This window comes from Bos grunniens, chromosome 1 (assembly GCF_055505025.1).
Source record: "Bos grunniens cultivar Pamir isolate PY7600 chromosome 1, Bosgru_T2T1.0, whole genome shotgun sequence".
NCBI classification, from domain to species: Eukaryota; Metazoa; Chordata; class Mammalia; order Artiodactyla; family Bovidae; genus Bos; species Bos grunniens.
In genome coordinates this window covers 115,281,412-115,306,516 of record NC_141165.1, presented here as the reverse complement: position 1 = coordinate 115,306,516, position 25,105 = coordinate 115,281,412, and the positions used below count along the sequence as shown (strand labels likewise).

At 38.0% G+C, this 25,105-nt stretch overlaps 1 protein-coding gene across 4 annotated transcripts in view; it reads left to right on the top strand.

Annotated features, from left to right (window-relative positions):
- CRYBG3 (crystallin beta-gamma domain containing 3) overlaps nt 1–25,105 on the top strand; it is a 126,163-nt gene that overhangs the window by 48,087 nt on the left and 52,971 nt on the right. For 3 of the 4 annotated variants that reach the window (XM_086410895.1, XM_086410912.1, XM_086410902.1), the window contains 8 exons: nt 5,255–11,258; nt 12,643–12,687; nt 12,931–13,046; nt 14,054–14,201; nt 18,954–19,090; nt 20,351–20,465; nt 21,627–21,662; nt 24,032–24,165. In XM_086410895.1, coding sequence (XP_086267021.1) covers nt 5,255–11,258; nt 12,643–12,687; nt 12,931–13,046; nt 14,054–14,201; nt 18,954–19,090; nt 20,351–20,465; nt 21,627–21,662; nt 24,032–24,165 — 6,735 coding nt within the window. Of the gene's footprint in view, nt 1–5,254; nt 11,259–12,642; nt 12,688–12,930; nt 13,047–14,053; nt 14,202–18,953; nt 19,091–20,350; nt 20,466–21,626; nt 21,663–21,852; nt 22,010–24,031; nt 24,166–25,105 lie in introns of all 4 variants that reach the window. The other variant, XR_015167246.1, reaches the window with a different exon arrangement.

Here is a 25,105-nt window from a genome sequence, read left to right as displayed (position 1 = left end):
ATGGACTGTAGCCTACCAGGCTCCTCCGTCCATGATAAAGGATTATCCAAAGCAGTGCTGTTGTTCAAGTTCAGTCCTTGGATCAGCATCACCTGGGAAGCATTAGAAATGCAGGTTATCTGACTCAGACCCACTAAATCAGAGTCTCTAGGAGTGGGGCCCAACAGCCATCTAACAATCTCTCCAAGTGACTTTTTGTCTCTAAAGCAGTTTAAAATGGTGTATATTTTGAGGTTACATGGGAATTGAGTAGAATCAAAGGTTTGCGGTTTTTCTTTTTTCTCCTTTGGGTTTGATTAGTAGGTCATGTTATTTCCTTTGATATTAGACAACAGAAAATGGAAGAGGATTCTGTGCCTCTTCTTTTTAGTAAAACCCTCCTTGATGATAGAATAATTGCTTAAGGCAGTTCACCAGAACCACCTCAGCAAAGAACAGTGATTCTTAGAGGAAAGAGAAAGACCACTGGGCCCCCATTTTGACTGAGGCACAGGCTTTCTCCAGCCCAGCTTCAGAAATCCTACAAGTTATCAGGTTTAGAATTATTTATAGTGTTAGTAATGTTCTGTTAAAAACTGTCAATTTGTTTAGGAATTATTATATAAAAGTTAAATACTGTTTTGGTTAATAGTACATTTTGACAGTGGAGAAGGCAATGGCACCCCACTCTAGTAGTCTTGCCTGGAAAATCCCATGGACGGAGGAGCCTGGTAGGCTTCAGTCCATGGGGTCGCTAAGAGTCGGACATGACTGAGCAACTTCACTTTCTCTTTTCACTTTCATGCATTGGAGAAGGAAATGGCAACCCACTCCAGTGTTCTTGCCTGGAGAATCCCAGGGACGGGGGAGCCTGGTGGGCTGCCGTCTATGGGGTCGCACAGAGTCAGACACGACTGAAGTGACTTAGCATAGCATACATTTTGACAGTATAATTACCGTCTGCTTATACCTGATTTTAAACATTATTTCAGTAATACATCTGGAGAAGATATTTACTAATAACTTTGAGAATCTGCATTTTAAGGGTTAAAGTTTTATTTCTGTGATATGAATTTGCTAAAAGCATGGACATTTCATTTTTATTAAGAACATGTTGTTGTTGTTCACTTCCTAAATCCTGTCCAGCTCTTTGCAACCCTGCAGACTGCAGCACACCAGGCTCCTCTGTCTTCCACTATTTCCTAGAGTTTTCTCAAATTCATGTTCATTGAGTCAGTTATGAGCATGTTTCAAATATAAAACTTTATTTAAAATTGAATCTATACTTTTGAAATTACTAGAGATCCCTGGGTTGGGAAGATCCCCTGGAGAAGAGAAAGGCTACCACTCCAGTGATCTGGCCTGGAGAATTCCATGGACTGTATAATCCATGGGATCACAAAGGGTCGGACACGGCTGAATGACTTTCACATCACATCACTTTAATCACTATTAATACAATTTTCAAATTTTAGACAAGTTATTAGCTATAATTTGAAGTGTGTTTGTAAAAAATCCTCATCAAAAAGCATTGTAAATGATTTCATCTTCACTTAATTAAAAATAATAAACAGCTTTGTAATTGTTTTTATGTATAGTTGACTATATAGACTTCATTTTTAATATCCTTAAAGCCTTTAAGTAAACTTGTTTGGTAACATTTTTTAGATTGCTTTCCATACTTTAACTCATCCTTCTGGTATAATTTATATAGGAAGCTACTTTGTTATTGGGTTGAAATTCTTGAAAATGTTCTATAATGCTTCCATTTTCAGCAGATTCCTATCATCATGAGAAACTCTTCTGTCAAAACTTTATTGTGAATTTTTTTTTAATTGCTGGTTTTACAGCTTTTCTTTACATAAAAGAGTTAAAAATCTTCCCTATTGTGAGAGAAGATATTCTTAACTATATAATTTGAAAGAAAATAAATCTTAATGCTAAAAAAGTAGCTTAATCATACTTGCTAAAAGTGAATTAGGTAGATGTTTCCTCTAACGCTAATATTTTCAGGCGGCTTTTACAGAATTTTCTTTGAAGAATGATGCATGTCCGTGGTTGACCTTTGTAGTATCAGATGTATGGGATGTATCCAGGATAGAGCACAGCCATGTGTAGTGCCTGGAGGCTTAGTAAGCCTTCACATGATAGGTAGGTATGTTTGGGCTGAAATGCATAAAAACCTTTTCACATTTTCAATCTGTACATCTATTCCCTTAAATATTTGAATTTTTTAGATATTTTACTTTTCTATTAGTATTATTCTGATCACATACTTCTACTTTTATAGGAAAAGCTACACATCCCATGCACAATTACATAACACATGACAATACATTCTTTATTTTGTGAAAACCTTTTTAATTTTCCATATTTAGCTTATTTGTAAAGTTATATTTTTTGACATTTCCATTTTGTTCCTATTTCTTAATTAGGGAAAAACTTAACAAAGGACAGTTTTACATTCTTTTTTTTTTTTTACATTCTTAATACTATTCAATTGTGAAGACTCAGCTACAGCCTGTGAAAGAACACTGTAGAAAATAGACTATCTTGGCATGACTAACCCTTTATAGAGTGTGAGTGTGGCTGGCTCATCAGTACCTGCAGGGACTAATTATAATATATGAAGCTAAGCTTGCGACTTTGATGTTCAGTGCTTTAAACGTGGCAGTGTAGTTGTTTAGTATAAAGAGTGCGTATTTTAGTTACAAGCATGTAACATTTCCATACAGGGTGCTGCCGGAGATTATCTCGTCAGAAATTTAAACGAGTTCATATAAATCAATTTAATCATTTCCATTGAAAGTACCCAGAAAACTCCCCAAATGGAAAATAATTATTCTGCCAACCCCCCCTACAAAGGACTCCAAAACTACCAAAAGGCATTCCTACAGTGAACTGAAATTTTCTTGGAGTGAATTTTTCTCTGTGGTTTATTTTAGTAGAAGTTATTTTAGATCAAGGATTGATATAGAGTAAAATGGTTAGGATGGTGTTGGTAGTAAGAAAACCTAAGTTTTACTACACATGAAGAATAAACTTCGGATCCTTCTCTCTCATGGGCTGTTTCTTTGGACATCATGTACATTTTGGAGATCTTTGGGGTGGATGGGAAACACTGCAGTCTTGAAAGTAGATTTTTAATTATAAAACGTAAAAACTTTTAAAAGAAAAATCAAACAAAACTTGTCATTTTTCATACTTCTGGATCTTGATATATTGTTTTGAAAAGCTCTTGTACTTTCTGAATAATTTATGCACTTTAAAATAGGATTTTACCAATGACAAATTTACCTATATGTGTTTTTCTCTTAGACAGGTTCCCTTATCCAGCATTTTAACTTTGTTTCATAACTGTCTTTGGTCTAGCCTGAAACTCCTGCAGCAGCTAAAATCACTTCTCCAAGGCAAAGCTTTTCTCTACACATTTCTTATACCTGTTTTAAAATGGACAGTAAAAATAAATGAATGTAACCGATACAAGTTTTGTATAATAGTGGTGCGGTAGGATTTTAGAGGCCAGCAGTTATATAGGTTGAAATAAACAGTTTCAGCTAAAATTAAAGAACTTTGTAAGGGGCCAGGTGATGAAGATTTTACATCTCAGAAGTTTGCTTTGTGTTATCATGCAGACAAATCTATCATTCTTCATGGTGTTGCTTTAAAATTGAGGAGAAAAAAACATCATGTTTAGTTATTGGAATAACTGGATTTCCTAGTTATGAGTTATGAGTTCTATAATGTTTTATTAATTATATGTTTAACCTGAAAACGTTGGAATATGCATCAGGTTTTTCTACCATACATTTTTGTAGTTGAGACACTAAAATATAACTAGTATGCAGAACTGAAAGCACTTTTGTATCAGTTTTTTTTTGGATCCAATTAAGAAAGTCGAAAACAAATCGCTTAGCATTTAGTATCATTGCTTTACTTAAGCCATTCATTAGTTCACACAAAGCTATTAAGCATACACCATTTGTCAGGTCTTTTGTAGAGCACTTAAAAATACAAAGATGATGAAGATATAGTATCTGTCTTCAAACAGTCACTAGGTTAGTAGGGAAATAAATTGGTACATAGATCTTTTTATGGCAAGTCTGTGCTCAGGGCCGTTTGTACCCAGAGATCAGAGGCTAACTGCCTATTCTAGTAACAGTAAACAGGTCCCAGGGTGGGTTTGCGTTAGAAATAACTTGGGAGCTGAGTCTCGGAGGGTATGAGTTTCTGTCTTGGGGCTGGCATGGAGGAAGGGGAAAGAATGGTGTGTATGAAAGACCATAAGGCAGCGTAGCATAGCATCAGAGCTCCCAGAGATAAGATTCTCCAGAACAATGGATGCTGAGAATATCAGGAACTGTAGTCTAGAGCTGAGGAAAAAGTTGGGAATTGGTGCTAGAAATCTTTTTTTATTTCTGCATTTGCCCAGCCAGTTTAATACTCATTATGCTAACCTGGTGGCTCAGATGGTAAAGAATCTGCCTGCAATGCGGGAGACCTGGGTTGGGAGGATCCCCTGGAGGAGCATGGCAACCCACTCCAGCATTCTTGCCTGGAGAATCCCCATGGACAGTGGAGCCTGGCAGGCTACAGTCCATGGGGTTGCAAAGAGTCAGACACAGCTGAGTGACTAAACACAGCACATGCTAATTGAATCTCTGAAGAGCTTAACAGGAGAGAGGATTTTTAAGGCAGTTCTGTCATTTATTGGCTTAATTATATGCTGAATGCTTACGGCAGGCTAGACATCTTGCCAGGTGTTTTCTTTACAACTTCTCTGCCTCTGTGCTAAAAGCGGCTGTTCCAAATTCACATCTAAGTAAAAGAAGAGAAACTTGCTATGATACTCTGATATGGTGCAGAAATCAGTGATGTAGCCATGAGATACCAATATGAGGCACGAAGGCAATGTGGTTCCTTCTAGTCAAGCACTCACTGGAGATCAAAACTATTAATAGAACCTAAGCCTTAGGTTTGTCAGCCCGTGTTCTCTCCATTAATCACCATGGGAGAGAGAGACATAATCAAGTGAAAGGGACAGTTCTGAGGAGTTCAAACATTCAGGCTGGCTTGACATTCCTGTGCTGCTGGTCAAATCTGTATTATGCTTAATACAGACAGCCTGAACTAAAACATTCAAGAATTTCCTTCCCAAGTTTAGACATATTAAGAATAGGAGCATTTGAAAGATACACTTAACCATGATTTCTGGAATTGCTGTTAAGTGTCACTAATTATGTTTCCTGATACTCTCATGCTGTTCTTTTTGCAGACAAATGGATGGTAAATCAGAGAGGCCTTTAGTAACATATGCAACCTACCGAGGCCCCAGACAAATTAAGAAGTATTTGAAGCAGCAGACAGTGTCGGAAACCGTGAATCCCTTAGACAGAGAAAATGCAAGTTTTGACTCTAGTACAAGCACACATCGTGGCCCTGGGAGTGAGATGGAGGCTGGAATGGTGTTATTACTGTCATCAGCTAGCACAGGCATACCTGTGAAAGGACAAGGGCCTGAAGGCCAGTTAGAAGACTCTGATGATAACGAAAGAGATCTCAACACAGGAAGCCATTCAACAAACAACCAAGGACTAGCCAACACGGCTTCTTCTAGGGGTGTTTTAAACAAAGCCTATCCTGGGGGACCCGAGATGAGTAGATCATCCCATTCTGTGACTAGCTCCAGCTCCACTGCTGGAGATTCTGACTCACGGCACCATTTGAGTTGTGCACCAGGTTCTCAGACTGACAGAAATTTGGGATGTTCAGCATTGTTTACAGAAAGTAACAGCAGCAAAATTCCTTACAGTCCGGACTTGGAGAGGACAGCAACACCAGGAACTGTGGTAAAACGAACCAGCTCCATGATGAGTGATGGGACACCAGTGCAGGCTGAGAACTCTGCTGTTGCTGACTTCTCTTGTAGTAAATCTGATGGGAGTGACCCTACCACACTTAAAAGTGCAGATTTGCTAAGTCCAAATAAATCAGTTAGGCGTGAAGCTCTGCAGTTGCCAGAGAGTAAGTGTTCTAACAAGCAAGCGGTAGAGAACTCATCAAAGCAGCCTGCCAATCACACCAGCTCCATGGCTTTCCAGAAACAAGCTGTAACAGACACAGAACTTGTAAATGCTGGAAACAGATCATCTGCCCAAGACACACAGAAAAATTTGGCTCCTGCAGAAATCAAGCAAGAAACAGAAAATACATCAGGTGAGGAACCCACTACTTCAAGTCTTGTCAAAGCTCCAGAAGATAGAATTGAGTCACTACACAAAGATACTGACCTACTATTACTAACAGAAGTCAAAAACCTTGTTAGGCCACATGGCAAAGTGCCTCCCTTTAGGATGAATCAAAAGGAAGCTGCCTCTGTAAAACACACCAGTGAATCAGTAGTTGTAACATGCTTAGAAAATAAAATAGCCCCTGAACTGAATATTGAACTTAATAGAAATCGCATTTCAGAATCCCTTCTTGACTCTGAGAGTCCTCAACAAGCCATAGCATCACCTGATGCCAGGACATCCCCCAGCCTTGGCCATAAGTCAGATTTCAGTGCTTCACACCCTACCTTTGTTTCCAGAGTCGGCATGCTGAGCCAGGTGGATATCCCTATTTTAAAGAATGAAGGTTCTTCTGTGCTTGTTGAAACTGGAGATGTCAACATTGTTGGTATCTCCAGTCAGTCTCATCAGTGTCAACAAGAACATGTGGCAAATCATGTGGAGGCCACGGACAGGAAGAGTCTCCCTACAGGCCTTCATTCTAAGTATGCACCTACAGCTCTTGAATCCAAGGAAGTTCTTCCTGACAGGGAGAAATGCCAGTTTCTACTAGATCTTGAAGCCAGTGACACCGACATAACTGCAGCGGACTTGAGCTTTGAGCCTGCAAGCTTATCTCAAGACCCTGAGAAAGCAGAGTCAGTGCTATCAAGCACCGCAGCAAGTGAGAGCACTGCAGACAAGCTTGATTCTTCTTTCTCCTTGGAAACCAAAACTGATAGCATTGCAGAAATGTTACCAGAAGCTGACATTGGTGGTCAGAACAATGTTCCTGTTGAGTCACATTCTGAAACAGGAAAAACTCTAAGTCTCTCCAAGATACCTGTTACCCGAACAGAGCCCAGAGACATTTCTCAGGATGAAATTTCTTCCCCACTTGACATCACAGGTGTGCCAGCAAATCCTGCTTTATCAGAATTGACTTCCCTAGAAGTTGAACAGGACAAAATTTTTCAGTTAGTGGATCATGAGGAAATTAAAGAGAAATACTTAGATGCCAGCCTTAAAGAGAGTTGCCAAACTGAGGTTTCCCCTTCTGCCTCCAAATATCAAGGTGTACAGGGAACAGAGGTGGGAGCCTGCAGTGCTCTACCTGCTTGTCTCCAGAGTAATAGACCTGAGACTTCATCTCCTGTTCATGATGAGAAAGTTACTAGGCAAGTGGCACAGAATTGTGCAGCCAGGGCTTCTATCATCCATCCACCTTCAGTTCCTTGTGGGAGCAAAAAGATTTTTGATTTTTCACAACTCAGCTTAGCTAATACTTCCCCCAAATTCCAAGAAACTGACAGCACAAAAGCCAAGTCACCTTTTCTGGGTTCTGGTATCAGTTTGAGAAAAGAGGCTTTTGCATCTGAGGATTCAAGTTTCCTTCCTAATCCTTCTGTGCTAAGAACAGAAAAGAGAGCCTCATCTCCCAGAAATAAAGAGGATGCCCATTCCCTAAGAGGTGGTACTCACAGCCTGCCTTCCTCCTCCAGTAACTCTGAAGTTAGCATGGTTAGAAGTTCATATAACCCCACAAATAATTTTAGTTCTGTAAAAGTTCCCATAGATGTCACACATGAAGGTGCCTCCTTAACTAACCTGTTGGACCCTAAAAGCTCTTATCTGGAATCAGAAACATCTGACCTCACAGGGGCAGAAGTCACCCCACTTCAGGACCATTTGGGAGATCCTACTGGGATGGTATCTCTTGATTTCCCAACTGCTGCCCAATTTGACAATCCCTTAGAAGCAGCGACTGGAGCAGTTGCTGGGACCCCAGCGTCAGTTAACAGCTCAAGCCAGCAGTGTTCTGAGGCCTCTGCTGAGCACACAGAAGCAAGGAAGAGAGCACATGCCCAACTTTTGGACCTCGAGAGTGATTTCTGTAAAAAGGCTGTTACATTGATTGGGGAGGCCTTTAATTCTGTCAGGGAAGAGCTAAAATCCAAACACTCAGTCGGTACCTGCCAGGAACATAGAGCCATAGACGGCATAATGAATCCAGGTACCCTGGAAGAAGACATCCCTGAGAAAAACCCATCAGAAGTGACACTGACAGAGATCCAGTCCACAGAGCATTTGGAAGAGCAGGCTGTGGAAAACATACCTGAAGTCCAAGGGGAAGAAAAGGCCTGTGTTTCACCTGTGGTTGGTGAGAACAGTCTCCTTTTTAATTCTGATAAAATGAATGTATGTTGGTTGTTAGAGGACCGAGCTAGGGAATTAGTCAATCAGATTATTTATTCAGCCCAAGAAACTGTAGCAAATGATGCTCAGGGTACCTCGGATTCTGAACTTCAGGCTAATACTTCAGAAATTCTGAGGAGTGATAGTGTTCAGCCATGTGATATGGTAAGAGAGTTCTTGGTGTCAGAACAGGCCATAAATCAAAGCACATGTGAAATCAGTGGGAAAGTATTAGGTAGATTCTTTGCTGAAAGTAACTTAGGTAGTGACACAGAGTCAATAAGAGGAAGAGAAATTGTTCTCTATCAAAAATCCCCCTTTTCAGGAACTAGAGATGGGCAGTCTGATAGTATAAATTTGCAGGAATCAGATACTGTTTTACTAGCTGAAAATATACCCCTTACAGGGTTAGATGATAAGGCAAAAACACACTCATTCCTCAAGGAGGACTCTAAAGAGAAAATGGGGACAGAGTGTGTTGATAATCACAAACCTGAGACAGAGGATACAAGAACTCTTGTATTAAATTTCAAATGGCCTCCATTTGTGAATGATGACACTCATGTACCTGGGACATCTAAAAGCAGCTTGTCTGATACTTACGTATGTTTATCTGAAAAAAGCTTGCCAGGACACAGTAACAAAAGCACACCCCTTGCAATGTCAGAAGTAGGGAAAATACACAAGGACACTGAAGTAAATATTGGAAAGATTGAGCTTATACCTTCCATGGTAGAAATGGGAAAACCAAATAAGAAGGACGCTGAGTTGAATATTATGAAATATGAGGCAGTCCCCCCAATGTCAGAAGTGGGAAGAGCACATAAAGAGGATGCTGAATTGAGTACCTCAGAAACTGAACCAACAGCTGAAATTCTTAAAATGCGAGAAGCATACCAAATGGATGCTGAGAGGTATATTGAAAAAACTGAGGGATTGCCTGCCACTTTAGAAATGGAAAATATGTGCCAAAAGGATGCTGAAGGGGATATTGCAAAGACTGAGGTGACACCTGTTACATTAGAAATGGAAAATATTTACCAAAAGCATGCTGAGGGGGATGTTGGTAAGACGGGAATGACATCGGTTGTGTCAGAAATGGACAGTATCTACCAAAAAGATATTGAGGGGACTGCTGAAAAGCCTGAGTCAATACCTGCCACACTAGAAATGGAAAGTGTTTACCAAAAAGATGCTGAAGGAAAGGTGGACAAAACTGGGGTGATGTCCCTTACATTAGAAGTGGTAAATGTCTACCGAAAAGATGGTGAGGGGATCACTGCAAAGACTGAAGGACCTTTATTAGACTTGGAAAACACTTACCAAAATGGTGCTGAAGGGGTTATTAGGAAAACTGAAATGATGCCTCCTTTTGTGTTAGAAATGAAAGAAGCACCCCAGAAGGCAGTACCTGCTTCCTTCGAAATATGTAAGGGAGATATGAAGGAGACAAGTAGGGGAACTTTGTCCACACCCTCTAAGAGAGAAATGGAAAGCACGTTCCCAGAAGATTCTGATGGGACCATCAGGAAACACATAGTGTTTCCCACAGCAGTCAGCTCTGAGAAAATACCTGAAACAGGTCTGGAGTTGCCCATTACACAGGCAGAGGCCACATCTCCCATACCTGAGGCTGAAGAAGCATACCAAGAGGGTGCTGACAGAAGTGGTGGAGAAGTGGAGAAAGAGCCTATGGAAACGAAGACAGGCTGGATAGCGGGTGACACTAGACTCGCCTCGTACTTCAGGGATTATGAATCGCCTACCTTAAGTAAGGATAATGAAGGCCACCCAGCCTTAGCAGTGCCGGACTTTCAACCTGAGGGTACCATGGGAAGGCTGGACAGAAAAACATCTGTTACTACAGTATATAAGAAAGTAAGAGACCTACAGTATGGAGACAAAAAGGAAGAACCTAACTTAGCCTTCGTTTCTCAGGAGGAGCAAGAAAACTCTTCCTTTACTATACTGTATGAAGAGCCCCTCCAAAATGAGGACAAGTATACTACCACCGAGGTAAGACGAACACATTCCCTCCTGATTCCTCACACAGCTCCTAACAGCATGCCTGTCTTCGCCTGTGAAAGGTCTGAAAGTAGAACTGACCTCGTCCATCATTTTGAAAAGGAAGCCAAATTAGGTGATGCATTTGATAGTGACAGTTCAGAAACATTCTTATCGGTAGAGGCCAAAAGGTACAAGATCTATCCCTTGGCTTTGTCTCCCATTTACGAGGATGACAGCTCTCAGGAGGACATTCTGTCCAGCGAGGTCTCACCTGGTCGTCATGGTGCCTCGAAATCAAGAGAGAATGCAAGCCAGCCGTCTTCTGTATTATCGCTTCTCCAGTCAGTATCAGAGCGTTTAAAGATGAATTTTGATGAAGATGACAGACAGGAGGGCGGAGAAGAGGAAGAAGAGGAAGATGAGGAAGAGCCACTGCATAAAGGAAGTCTGAGAGCTCAAAGGCAGGAAACTGTTACCTTCAAGCAGCCGGATTCTTCTCTTACATTTTGCTCTGATGATGACCGGGAAAGTACTGGAGTCTCTAAGAATTCTTATGTGATGTCAAATGAGCCTACGACCTCTAATCTGCAGATTGGTCTATGGCCAGAAAAGGCCTCATTTCTACAAAAATCTGACCTTACTTCCAAACTACATTCTTCTCTAAAGAGTGCTTATCATCAGTATTTGCAGACCTCTAAAACCCATTCCTCAGAAAAAGGAGCCAGATTTGGTGGAATTTTTCAGGAACCAGTGTCAAAGTATTTCCGCACTCAAGACACCCCTGGCCGATTAAGCCCATTCACAGAGGTAAGTTATTATAATTATTAATTAGTGAAGTAGTGTTTTGGGTAGTACTTTGAAATAACCTAAAAGCTTATTAGGAAAATCAGTGTTTTGAGGTTGTATAAAGATTGTTTAAAAAAATACCAGAGATTACTTTGTTCGTTAGTTGAAGTGTATCATACCTCATGTATTTTAGTTGGACTGTTATGTTTGAGAAAACAAAATTGCTTCATCAGAATTTAAAAGGCATAAGAGAGAAGCAAGTTATAATCTCAGTTCTTTGCTGACTTCTAGTCTTCAAACTAAATTGTGACAACGTTTTGAATTTCTCAAGGTATTGAATGTAGAAGGATTGTCACTTTCCATTGAACTAATGTGTCTCATGAAAAGATTCTGCAATATTTAAAAATATTTTAAATATTTAAAATATTTCAAGTGTTTGCCTGACAACAGTCTCACTGTACTTGGTCTTGTTTTTGTTCGTACTTAGCAGGGCAATGAGCAGACTAATTTGAGAAAAAGGAGATGAAAACATTATAGCTGGAAAATGTCTTGAAATTCAGTTACACTTTTATTCAACTTAGAAATATTTGAATGTTTACTACAGAATATTCACTGAACCTGGGACATTTCTTTCTGACATTCCCAAGATCATGGAACTTCCTTTAGAATTCCCAAGGGCTATATCTTTACTTGAATACCCTTAGTAGCAAGTGCTAATACTTGAATACCAGCCAGTTGCTTGTAAGGCAAGGTCCTTTTAAAAGAAAGGCTGGGCTTTGCAGAAATGTTTCTTTAATGATTCCTGTTGCCTATTAAGTCAAGTGCAAGCTCTTCACTCTGTGTTGCAAGGTCCCCAAGTTTTGTTTGTTCAGCCTCCTCACTTTGTGCTCTGGTTACACACCCTCTAAGATGTCTATACTTTGTCTCAAGATGTTCTCTTCCTGGAAGTTTTTTTCTTTACTACTCCTGCACCAGCCTGCCACATTGTTTCACTTACTGAAATCCTGTTTTTCAAGGTCTTCTAGATACCACTTCCTCACACAAGCCTCCTGGGAACCTCTGTCTGCCATCACCTCACCTCCATGCTGATGCCATTTCTCTTGACTTCCTTAACTTGACATTTTGATTGTTTTGTACCTGAGGGTTTAACCTAATCTCTCACCAGAAGAGTCACGGAAATGTGATCATCTTTTCTCCTTTCCAAACTGTAAGCTTCTTGAGGACAGAGACACAGCTTTATTTTCCTTTGTACTTACTTTTTTAATCCTTGTAATACCTAGAAGTTCACCTTGTAATGATGATCACTAAACAAATATGCAATAAATTGGATTTGTGACTGCTAAGAAAGTAAACTATCTTTATGTTTGTTTCTTATGGCTCACTTCTTCCACTTTTATTATTTCAGAATGTTGACAAACAAACTCTGAAATGTAACCCAAGACCTGGAAAGGTAAGCATAAGTTTCTTAGATAGGCTAAAATAAAAGAAGTAAGATTATGTTTAGGTTTGGGGAGTTTAAGGTAGAAACTTTTAACTGACTTAGTAAATGGTTATTTCATTCAGGAATTTAGCATCTAAAGTGGTATTTACTTTTTTGTATTTAGGATATTTTATTTTCTGTATTCTAGGACATTTTAGAATTTTAAATGCATTCTTAAAATTAGTTATTATGCCTGCTTACTATATGTTGCAGATGGTTATCTATGATCTCCATAGAAGAAAATATAAACAAGAGATCTACTGTAATATTCCTGATGCTACATCTTGGTCTTATCCGAATGGGGTACTGATAAAAGTTGTAAGGGGCTGGTAAGAGATCTCTTAAAATTTTATATTTCCCCATAAGTTGTTTTCTTGCTGCTTATGCTGTATGTTTTTCTTGTATTAAGGTTGCATCCGTTTCTCTCCAGATAATTTTTTGAAACATCATTAGAGTTTTATAACTTAATTAGAAAATATAGGTTGTTTTTAGTATTTACAGCCTGCAGTTATTTCGTAACTTCATGATTAGCAGGATAGATTTGACAAGTTGAATGCTTCAGTTGAATGAGACATAGCTTTGAAAATGAGTTCACAATTTGTGGGATGGTAAGGAATGTGAAGGCCACGTGCTTAAAGTCATTTGTATCACTGACATAAGCGACAAGTGAAGGATTCTTTGTATGGCGTAAAGTGAAAGTGAAGTCGCTCAGTCGTGTCCGACTCTTTGTGACCCCATGGACTGCAGCCTACCAGGCTCCTCTGTCCATGGGATTTTCCAGACAAGAGTACTGGAGTGGGTTGCCAAAATGCTGGAAAATCTCGTTTGTTATTATGGACCATGTCTCATGGACATACGGGGACCAGAATTTCTTTGTCTGGTGTTTGGGTTACCCACTGGTCAGTATTCAGGTTATAAGCAGTGTGATCTAGTGTGTTTTCAAATAATAAAATGAGACCCACATGCTTTATTATCCAGCAACAGGAAAATTAGGGTAGAAGTGGAATTTGGAAATTTTAAGCTATTGTTTTTAATGTAAATGTATGTATAACATCTATAAAATGTATGTATACGTAAACATAGGCCCAAGCATAGATTGTGGTGCTGTGTTTAGGAAGCACTGTAAGTTGTGTGCACTTATATTCTTTCTTAGACTCTTTGCTCACCGTACATCATTGTTTCAAAATAGGTTTATATGCTAGTAGTAGAAAATAGCCCAGATTTTTAAATTTGAATAGACAATGTAGTCTGTGACTTATAACTCTCATATTTGTTTTATGTCTCATTTCTTAGAAGATTAATTATAATTGATCATGCTTTTTTTATATTTGTTCAGCTGGATTTTATATGAGAAACCACATTTCCAAGGTCAGAAATGTGTTCTGGAGGAAGGAGAAAAGGTGTTAAATCGTGACTGGCTTCTTCAGAACAGAAAGCATCCACAAAGAAACTTTGTGTTGGGCTCTATCAAACGTGTCTTAAAGGTAACAGAACAGTTGATTTTTAAATTTTGTGTCATTTGTCATGTAGTAAAGCTGTACTTTGGCCCAGCACTGCTTAGAAATAGTTGCTATTAATCATAATTGTGGTAATTTTGTTAATCTTCATTATCATAGTGATAATTTTTTACTAGATATGCATAAAGTATTAAGTTGATGAAAATTTTAAATGTTACATGTAATATGGCACATAAAATGTTACATGTTGTAATATATATGTATTTTTAATAGTAGTTGGAATATACCACCCAGACATCTTTAGGATATTTCCAAATATGTTCTTCTAGTGGAGGTTTGTGGGTGTGTATATGTGGGTGTGTGTGGTGTTTACAAGAGAAGGGGAGATAGATGAGCATTAGAAGAAATTTATAGAAGGTAGGTTGGGGAAAGGAAGGGGAAAATGTTGCTTTTTAATTTTCTGTTTATTAATACTAAGATGTGGAAGACCTTGCCTTCCTCATATAATAATACATACTGTGGGAAGTGCCTTGATGGTTTAGAGAAGTGAGTTAGCGATAAGGACAGAATTGTCCCATGTATTTTAAGGGTTCCTTCAGCAGTAATGTAGTACATGATTCAGTGCAGTTACTCCTGTGACAGTCATGAACATATATATTTTTCAAATTACAGAAAGTCTATTTATATACTAAAAATGTCTACTTTGACGTGGACCCTATCATGATTTGGATCAATGTTGTTAAAACCCTTGATAGTTGCAGACAGCATACAGAAAAACTCAGTATCATAAAGGGGTGTCTGCATGAATTAATACTTTCTGCAAAACTGTTAAGCCTGTTAAGTCTAAAAAATATTTGTGTCTGCTCTTGGACCGAATGCTGTTGTAGGCACTGGGAATAGAAACCAAGTTCCATACGGTGTCTTCCTTCAGATTGCTCAGAGTCCAGGACAGGGACAGCTGAATCTCATGCCTGTGTGATGTGAGACATGCAGTGCAGGGCCCACACAGGCACGAAGAAGATGCATCTCTCCTGGAGCAGGCAGCACCTGGTTGGCGTCTTGAGAGAGCAGACAGGAGTTTGGCAGCATGGGAGGTGTGAGGGAGTCCCTAGCAGAGCCACTTGTGTCACTGAGGCGGACGTTGATAGTGCGGGGAGATTGATGGCTATAGGATAGAGGGCAGTGTGCGTTTTCATCGAAAAATTTAATCACAAGCATTTCAGCTCATCAGGCAGCATTTGAGTGCTCACTTCATTAGCTAACTCACAAGAAATTCCTTGAAGCAGGTAATCACTTTGTAGTTGGAATCTTCTAAAATTTAATAGCATGTGGTTTTGTGTCTGCCTTGTGAATGTCAGGCACCATGCCAGGCCTAGTGAGGAGAAAAAAAAAAGATGAATAAGGTATTGTAAGCAGCAAACTTCACACCCTCATCCCAAATCAAACAATAAAATCAAACAAAAAATTCAATCTGTTGAGCATGGGTATTTAAATGGGTATTTGCACATCCGCCATTTGCTTTGGATGCATTATAAGAAAGAATAAGTCATGCTTACATTTTTTCCTTCTTCCATTGTTTATTCATAGAGTCTTTTTTTTTTTTTAATTGCTGTGTTAGTGCCCACTTGACTTGAACTTGCTAGCAACTTTAAGTGAGGAAGGAAAATAAAACTATTGAACGTTGAATAGAAAAGGCATTAGCATTGTTCTAAATATTTTACAAAGTAAGAATCAGGCATTAAAATGCTTCCTTTTTGTAAACTTGTCACATTTCGGCCTGTTGATAGCTTCATTTTCTTCTTTTTTTTTTTTGATAGCTTCATTTTCATGGCAGCCATTCTGAATTCACCTAGGCCCACAGCAGCTTTATCTGTTTCACCATCTTTTAGTGGCTCTCATCTTAAGTAGTCAAAGCTTTAAAGACTGTCCTTTAAAGACAATACTTTCATGATATCTTCACTTCGCTGTAAATGGAGCAAGTAACAGAAGATACCGTCAGTCACCTGCAATTGTAGATTCTGCCCAAGGGTCATCTTTGCCCCTGGCAGAAGTAATTGGAGGTGGAGTAACAGTGCAGTGAGACTTGAGTCAAGTGCTTTTTTTCTCAAATAGAAAAAGTGAATCCTGCACATTTCTCTGTTTACTATGCATTTAATATATATATATTTATTATATTTATATATATATATATATATATTTTTTTTTTTAAGGAGTGACATTTCCTTCTTTCAGGAATTAATTAGGTTTGCCCTTATTAATGAGCTGAGGTGCAAGAGAGCCGTTGTTAGATCAGGGACTGAAGGTATTTCATGTAAGGCAGAGGCAAATAGTTTCTTGGGTTTTTGGTTTTTGGAGGTTTGTTTTGTTTTGTTTTTTTACTATTTATGTAGTTCATTCCTACCCTGTTTCCCTCCCATAGCTTTGTCTCCATTCTTACTGGTTGCTTTAATAGTCTGAGCTTATAGAGTTCACCAAGATGTATTTAGAAAGTATATCATGACTGGAAAAGTCTGGGAGGAAACCATATAAACTTTTCTTTACTAAGAGTACAAAGTGTTTCTTGTTGCTATGTTCCTGTAAGGCTAGTTGTTTACTCCCTTTGTCCATCAAGAATTACACAAATCTTGCAAAAGACATTACTTCTGTGAATAGCCACCATGGAGAAAATAGAACTTATTAGTGAAATCTTTTTCAGCCAACTAGAGAAAAAAAATCAGTCCTCTAGTACAATAGTTGAGAATGTAAGCGATCTTGTTTATATTTTCAATTTTTTAGCCATCATTACCTCTTTTCCATTATACTGTTTCCCTGTGTGATGTAGACTCAAATGCCTCTTAGCTTTTTCCCTTTTAAAATACACCACCCAAACATTGTTTGTATAACACAATGCAGAGGAAACTTATTTGTGTGAGACACTTAGTTATGTATTCTGTTACTGTACCTCAGATCCCTGGGGGAACATTTTAAATAATGTTACTAGAACTCTATTTTTAATAGCAAACAAAAGAGACTTGAAGACTGACAGGTGACTCTTCTGGACATTTATGGCCATTTTTTAAAATGAAACTTTAGACGGAAATAAACTTTTTATACTTTAAAGGATATTTTAGGTTATAGCTTCCTACTGTATTGTGTTTTAGAACTTTCTGAAAACAAGATGTATTAGTTTGCTTGCTTTTACACACTAATCAGAATGGTTAATAATGATTAATAATAGAACTCAGTTTGGAAAAAAGATGAAAAAATTAGATACCATTTTGCAACTGCAAAACAGATTATAATAATAAATATAATTGTTCAGTCTAATAAATGTCACCTCTAATAGTTTATTGCATTTACCTATTTCATTAAAGCAGAGCCATTTGAATACCACAATGTCCTAGATGAGAATTATGCTGCTGAAACTTGAGTCATATAATGAAACACTCAGGATTATTGAGATAGATTAGACAGCACGATTGTAGTTTCAGAGAAGGCAAAAATAATTGTGGTTTTGATATGGTCTTTTTTGAGTTAGAACTAATTATTGAAAACAAGCTTAATGATTACCAATGGGGAAACATGGCAGGAAGGGATAAACTGGAGCTTGGGATTAACATATACACACTACTATATATAAAATAGATAATCAACAAAGACCTACTGGATTGTACAGGGAACTCTTCTTAATATTCTGTAATGATCTGCATGGGAAAAGAATCTTAAAAAGAATAAATATATATATAACTGAATTGGTATGCTATGTACCTAAAACTAACATAAGACTGTAAATCAATTATATTCCAATAGTATTTTTTTAAAAAAGATTTTCATAAGTAAGGATACAGAAAATTATGTCTTCAGTTAGAATAAGGGAAATGTTTACAAAGCTTAGAGAGGCCAGGTGCAGAGATAGCATGGACACCAGTAAGACTGAAGAGTTGTAGGTAGTTAGTGTAGTTGTACATTATTGTGAGTTAGTTAGTTGTGGGTCGTTGCTGTATTTTAAAAGGAAAACCAAAATATGAATATGAATTGCTTGGGTCTCAAGTCAAGGAGTATGATGAGGGATGTGGTTTTCCCACATGCCCAGCTGTATAAAGAGTAAGCTTACTGGATCGATGGTCTAGGCCCGTAGTCAAAGTCTTGGCCTTGATGAAAGACCTTGACAGTGGCAATTTTAAAGAAAAGTTTGACAGGCATGGTGACAGTGGATGTGTGATGAAGTATAGGATCAAATTTCATAATGTCTTTCTTCTTCAAACCAACTCATACTGTAGAAAATAAATACCACAAGTAAGAAAACAGATTTCCTTTACCCTCACCTCTAATTCCTACTTCTTTTGTCACTGTAATTTAGATAACCCGCTGAGAGAGTAGTGCCTCTCTGTTATTTATTTTTTATGCTCCCCATGAGATCAGCTTTTATTTAACTCCCTTCCTCCCTATGGCTTTGTTATGCTTCTGAGAAGGAAGGCTTACAAACTCTTGGCACTCATATATTGGTAACTTTGAACATTGCTTAATGGAGCAGGACTTTTAAAAACAAAGCAGAAAGAATCAGGGTAATGTTTTTCAATCAATAATATTCATATAATTTTCATGTTGTCAATGTAACTTCTTAGAAAAATCAGTTTAACAGACTGGTAAGAAGAAACACTGTCTCCTTTATGCTGTTATTGGTTAAAAATTCAGCTGAACAGTGAGAAAAATTTTAACTGCATATCCAGGGTATTGAGGATTCTGCAGTGTGTGTCTCTAGATACTTCAAAGTCAACTTTTTTTTATTATTCTTTCCAGGATTGCAGTATTCCAGAGATAGAGCTTTGCCCACAGTCTGACCCGGCATGTTGCCCTATCTACATCCAGCGAGCGGTCCCCAATTTGGAAGAGCTGAATATCCCCAAATCTGTGTCCTTCACCGTGAAGTCAGGCGTGTATGTATCTGCTTCTCTTCACTACTGTGATTGATGGCTACCAAAGTTAACTTTGTGTCATAGTTCAGTTGGTGACCTACCCATTTCTGAAGTGTTAATTTTGCTGTGTATACTTCTGGAGACCTAAGAAAGACTTTTTCAAATATTTTAAAACAGATTCCGTCTTTTTTTCAGATCCAGTTAAGTTTTTGATAGATGACTCACAGAAACAGATACAGGTTCCCAGACACCATTTTTGACAGGTGAATCCATTGTCTTTTCACCCAGCAGACTGTGGGACTGAGAAATAAATATGTATCCCTGACCTAAAACTCTGGAGCCTGAGCTATCTGCAAAGTGTCTGTCTCAGTGCTGGTAGTTACAGAGGGCCTTTATAGTACCAGTGTTTATTACTCTTCTATTCCTGGAAGATAGGTAGAGCTACTCTCCTGTCACAAATGAAGAAATTATGTGGCTTGTCCTAAGCTGCCAGCTGGTAAGCATGGATTTGATACCAGGCCTTTCTAATTCCGAAGGTATCTTCAGGACTGTGGGTCTGAGTTCAGTGCTAATTCAGTCCCAGATTGACTTGAGTCATAGGTTTTGTGATTTCTGGTTCAATGTGGATCCTTCTTCCCTCTTCCTCCATTTTCATCTGCTCTGATGATGGCTGGTGTTGAATTTAGGGGTCACTGTTGGACATCTCCCTTCATCTCTCCCACATGTTAGAACTGTTGGGCAGACCCAGTAATTAACACAGACCTGAGAACTGTCTGTAATTATCAAGTTTAGCTGGTTTCTGGATGGTTCTTTTAGGAATCTTATTTCAAATACTCTTCCTGAGGGAAACCAAGAACTGATCCTGATTCTGAAACTATGAGTCAAGGGTGTAGAATGCATAGTGGAATCCCTGCCTCTGATTGCCCAAGTTTAAAACAGAAACATAGTGGGATGATTTTTATTTTTCAATTATATCCTAATTGCATTAAAGGTTTCACAGCTTTTAAATATTGGAAAACATATAATAGGAAAGTGATGCCAGTGCTTGGAAAACATATAATAAACCAGAATAGTGTCTGAATGTAAGTAGTTAATAACATGTTAATTCATTGTTATATGTTGTCTAGCGGTGTCACTTTGAATGTGTTTTACTAATGTAATTCTGTGACAGAGATTTCTTCTTCTTTTTGTAGCTTTTTTTTTTTTTTAGCTTTTGACTCTTACAGAGCCAGATTAAAGTATTCCTATTATACTTTAACCAACCATTCATTTCTTATTTAGTTGGCTTGCCTACCCAGATATTAATTTCAAGGGGCAAGCTATAGTTTTGGAGGAAGACCATGGACTCTTTGAGATTTCTGCAGCAGAAATTAAATCATTGCATCCACTTCAAATGGTAAGCAGATATAAAATGAAACATTTTCCCAAGTATCCATGAATTCAAAAATAAGATAGCTCTGATGATTGGTCATGCATCTCAGTCTTGAGACATGTATATGTCTGCTACAGAATGGGCAAACTATTCATACACTGTTGTTTTGTTTCTTTCAGACTTTTTGAAAATATTGTAATGTTTTCTAGAAACATTTCCATTTTAATGTTTTTCTAGATGTTTGAATTTACTTTGTACTATATTTATCACAATTCATGCAGTTTCCTTATAAGGTAATACTCTGACTTTAAAAAATTCTAAATTTGTTTTTTTGATGCTTATTAGAAAATTGCTTGTTGTATATTATACTCTTCCATTGCCATAATGAATGATAAGTTCAGCATTAATAATAAATGGGTAGATCTGTGAATGGTTACTTTCTTAAAAGTAATAAATGTTTGTATTAATGATTTATTTTGTTGCAAATATTTTTATTTGAGAGGCAAATTGTTCAATTAAATAGTGGCTATGTGACAAACCGTTTTTGTGCTGTGCCTTAAAAAAATACTAAAAACCAGAAAAAACAAATTTTAAGGAGTATTACAATGTGGCGTGGCACTGGAAACGAAGAAATTAATACACGAGAGCTTTTGTGAGGAGTGGGTTACCTTTTATGCTCTTATCTCCATGTGGTCACCAAGACAGCAAGTGTGATAGGACTTGGAAGATGAAATGCTCTAACACAGAAAGCCCAAGCCTTTGTAGAGAAGAAATTGAGTATTAAGTCGTTTAGAAATGTACCCTGCCAAATCAAAGTTTTCAGTCTACTAACAACTCCACTCTTCTTCTTGAGATGCTCTGCTGTGGGATTAAATCTTTGATTGGTCACATGTACTTAAGCACTAAAGCTTGGTTTCCTTCCTTGTAGTGGTTGTACTCTGGAAAGTATCTTTCCAAGATTTGTTTACCCCATTTACATTGATATAGAGTAGTCTGACTTGATTTTGACTACTGTAGAGTTCTATACTTAAAATTTTTAAATACCACAACTTAAATTTGGTATGTAATCTTCACCAATCAAGTTTTTATATAACCTACATACATACATACATTACTTAGTTACTTGTGGTTAGTTACATTTTAAATATGAATATATCTAATATTAAAATTTTTTGTCATCTTAAGGGTGGACTGAAAGTGGAAATGCCTATGAACTTAAAGGTGAGTCTTGAACAGACTTTGGTAGCAGGCTAAAAAGTTTGATAATAAATCTTTAACTATTTGTGTGTGTGGTAAGTCGCTTCAGTCATGTCCGACTCTGCAGCCTCATGGACTGTAGCCCATGAAGCTCCTCTGTCCACGGGATTTTCCAGGCAAGAATACTACAGTGGGTTGTCATTTCCTTCTCCAGGGGATCTTCCTGACCCAGGGATTGAACCCACATCTCTTGTATCTCCTGCATTGGCAGGCGAGTTCTTTATCACTAGCACCACCTGGGAAGCCCCTTAACTATTTGGGACTACTACAGTTAAATTGTGATTACCTGAATGTATGCTGGCAATATCTAGGTAATGTATCTTGGGTTTGTGGGCAGTGACTACACAAAGAGGTGGCCGAGGGCCCACGCTCAAATGACGAGAGGGCTCAGTACAGAAAAGTGGAGGTCTGTTCTGACAACCCAGTCAGACCCAGTAAGCACCTACAGGCTGGAAAGATGATAGGTTTGATACTTATTTTATCGGGGGCCAAGGGTTGAGGTGATAGCTAGACTTTCAAGTGGAAATACCCAGCAGGCATTCGGGAGTGATGCTCAGGATGGAGATCAAGGATGATCAGGAGGAGATGCAAGCAGCTTCTATCAGGTGATGTCAGCTTGAAACTATGAGTATCTGAAGGGAACAGCAGAGGCACCAAAAACCGGGGTGGTAGTAATGCCAGAATTAAGTACGTTTTGGAAAAGAAAAAGAAATGGAATTGTAGAATGCCTGTAAAGAGAGATAGGGAGAAAATCAGTGTAGTGATGAAAGATGCAAACAGACCTCTGTTTAATTAGAGTACACCATTTCAGAGGCAGGCAGGGACACAGGGATTCATCCATCCTCCTCTCCAAACCAAGGCATAATTCCCCCAGCTTTCCCATATCTGGGCTTCCTAATTTGTGGAATTGACTACCATTCTCCCAATCACATAGATGGAATTTTTTTTTAAACTTAGTATCTGAATGAATCTAATACAATTTCACTGTATGTTGGAATCATACATATGTGAGTTCTAAAAAAATGCTTATGCCTGGGTTCCATTGAAAAAGATACTTATTTGGCCTGGGGTGTGGTTAAAATTTTTCAGAGCTCCCTAGGTGACTCTTGACATGCAGCCAAGGTTTTGAACTAGTGACCTAATAAGTGCAGAACTGGTTGTGACACTCCCTGAGTGACTTGTCTCAGTCTCTCTGTCTGCTGCATCAGAACTTTGGGCTGGCTCTTCTGTGGACAGTTGCAGTCTGAGGCATGTGAATGGAATGGTTATCCTAGACAGTCACAATTTTTAAGTTGTTAGATGTTGGCTTGTGACTTACTCATCAAAGAATTATTGCTTCTTACTTAGTTTCAATGTGTTCAACATATGTAGTGTGTATTAAACCCAAATAATACTTCATCACTTCCAATACAGCACTCTGAAAATTTAGTATGTAGAAAACAGCAGAAGCAGTACTAGATTTTTTTTTTTCAGTCTGTGTAATGTTCTCAGTGTTGTTGTTGTTTTTCTTTTTCTTTTTAAATAAAGAAGCTATAACTTGCTGGTTCAGTGTGTCTAAGCATGGGATTTTATTCACCAATTGTATACAAATTATGCCATCAGCCATAAATAGGATCAGGTGATAAAGTGTGGGTAGATGAGTGCTATTACTGTCATCGCTTCCCTGAACCCCAAGGGCAGCTTATGCTGGGGAAATAAAATTTAAAAAATAGAAGGGAAGTACTTGTACCAATCCAAGTTTGAAGTAAACAAAATGCTAGGCATCTGTGTCCTACTGCATTCCCTCCTCCATTTGAACCAAATATCCAATAAGAATACCAAATTTTTTTCAATCATTTCTAACTTTCAGGAAGTTTTTTATTTAAATTCAAGTATATGCATGTGTAATTCTTCTCAGTGATTAGTAGTGACCATACAAGCAATGTTGTAAGAAATAGCAAGTTTTCTCAAACTCAAGAGAATTTTGGTTTCTTAATAGAGGAAATTCAGTAAATATAAGGCGGGTCTATATCAAATATTGAACAGAGAAAAAAACATAGATAGTTCAAGACAGTTTACTCTTTGCAGTGGACCTAGGATTTGGGTAAATAGAACATGTAATTATATTTGAGTATTTTGATATAAGAGAAACATTATCAAGATATTTAATCTTTGTAATGGATAAAGACTCACATATTCCTTGTGAATGTTGGACAGTATTCTATATTTTGAGTATAAAGGAAGAAAATGAACAGTAGTCCTTCATTCAGATTGTGGCCCTCAGAGTCATATAGATCAGTATGTATCTATTCTAAAATATGAGCATGCTAAGTGGTTTTTTTCATATTTTTCAGGTTATTATTTATGAAAAACCTCACTTCCATGGACAGGCCAAAGAGTTCAGTGAACACATAGATTCTGTCCCTAATTTTTTAAAAAATGATGTAGATTTTCATGGAATTGGATCAATCCGTGTCATCGGTGGAGTGTGAGTATTATATATTTTCCATATGCAATTCCCTTGTCTAGTTTTGAAGATCAGCACACAAAATGTGCTGAGCAGAGCAAAAACAACCTACCTTAATCTAAAAATATACATCCCTTCTGAAATGTGGGAAATAAAACCTATTACTGACAGCTTTCTGTGAACTCTTATTAGTATTAGAGATTTTGAGATAGATTAAATGAAGGGAACAGTTTCTAAAACTTAAGCACTTAGTATTTGTAAGCACAGTATAGAAGATAAGAATTGCAAGACAAGATTATTTCTCAATAGATTATGCACATGCATGAGAGTCCCAATTTTCACTCTGTTCTACCTCAGTTGACTTTTGGTGCTAAGGGTCTTGGCAGTGAGTCCTCTCTCATTAAAGAGGTAGCCTGGGTTGTGCGTTTACAAAATCAAGGGTTCTTGACATTGGTTACCTTCTGGTCCTGCACTGTTTTTAAGAAAGCTCCCTAAGAACCAATCCAAGTGTAACCAATGCACCTCTACCCTACTCTGAATCAGCAGTTACTGGACTGGGGTGAAACTTTGTATTTGTATCCTCACAGGTAAAACCATAGAAAAGAAGCTTTCCTCATAACTTAATTGCCATGGTCAACTCAGGGCTAGAATTCCTTCAGACAACATGTTAATCTCTCTGTTGATAGGTTGAACTATTAATATTTGAAATGTTGGTTTATTTTAATTTAAGCATCAATATCTCTTACTTGCAGTACATCATATAACTTGGTCCTTGTATTCTAGCAAAAGATGCTGCTCAAATATTTCATTCAAAGAAGTTAAATGACTTGTTTAAGATTACTCAAGGGTCTGTATTTTCAGTTAGTCTTAGTCTTTTCAGTTTCTGACACTAGATCAAGTAATGGATATACTAACCAAAATGGAAATGTACCATGCAATGCATTGGATATGTAGGTCATAT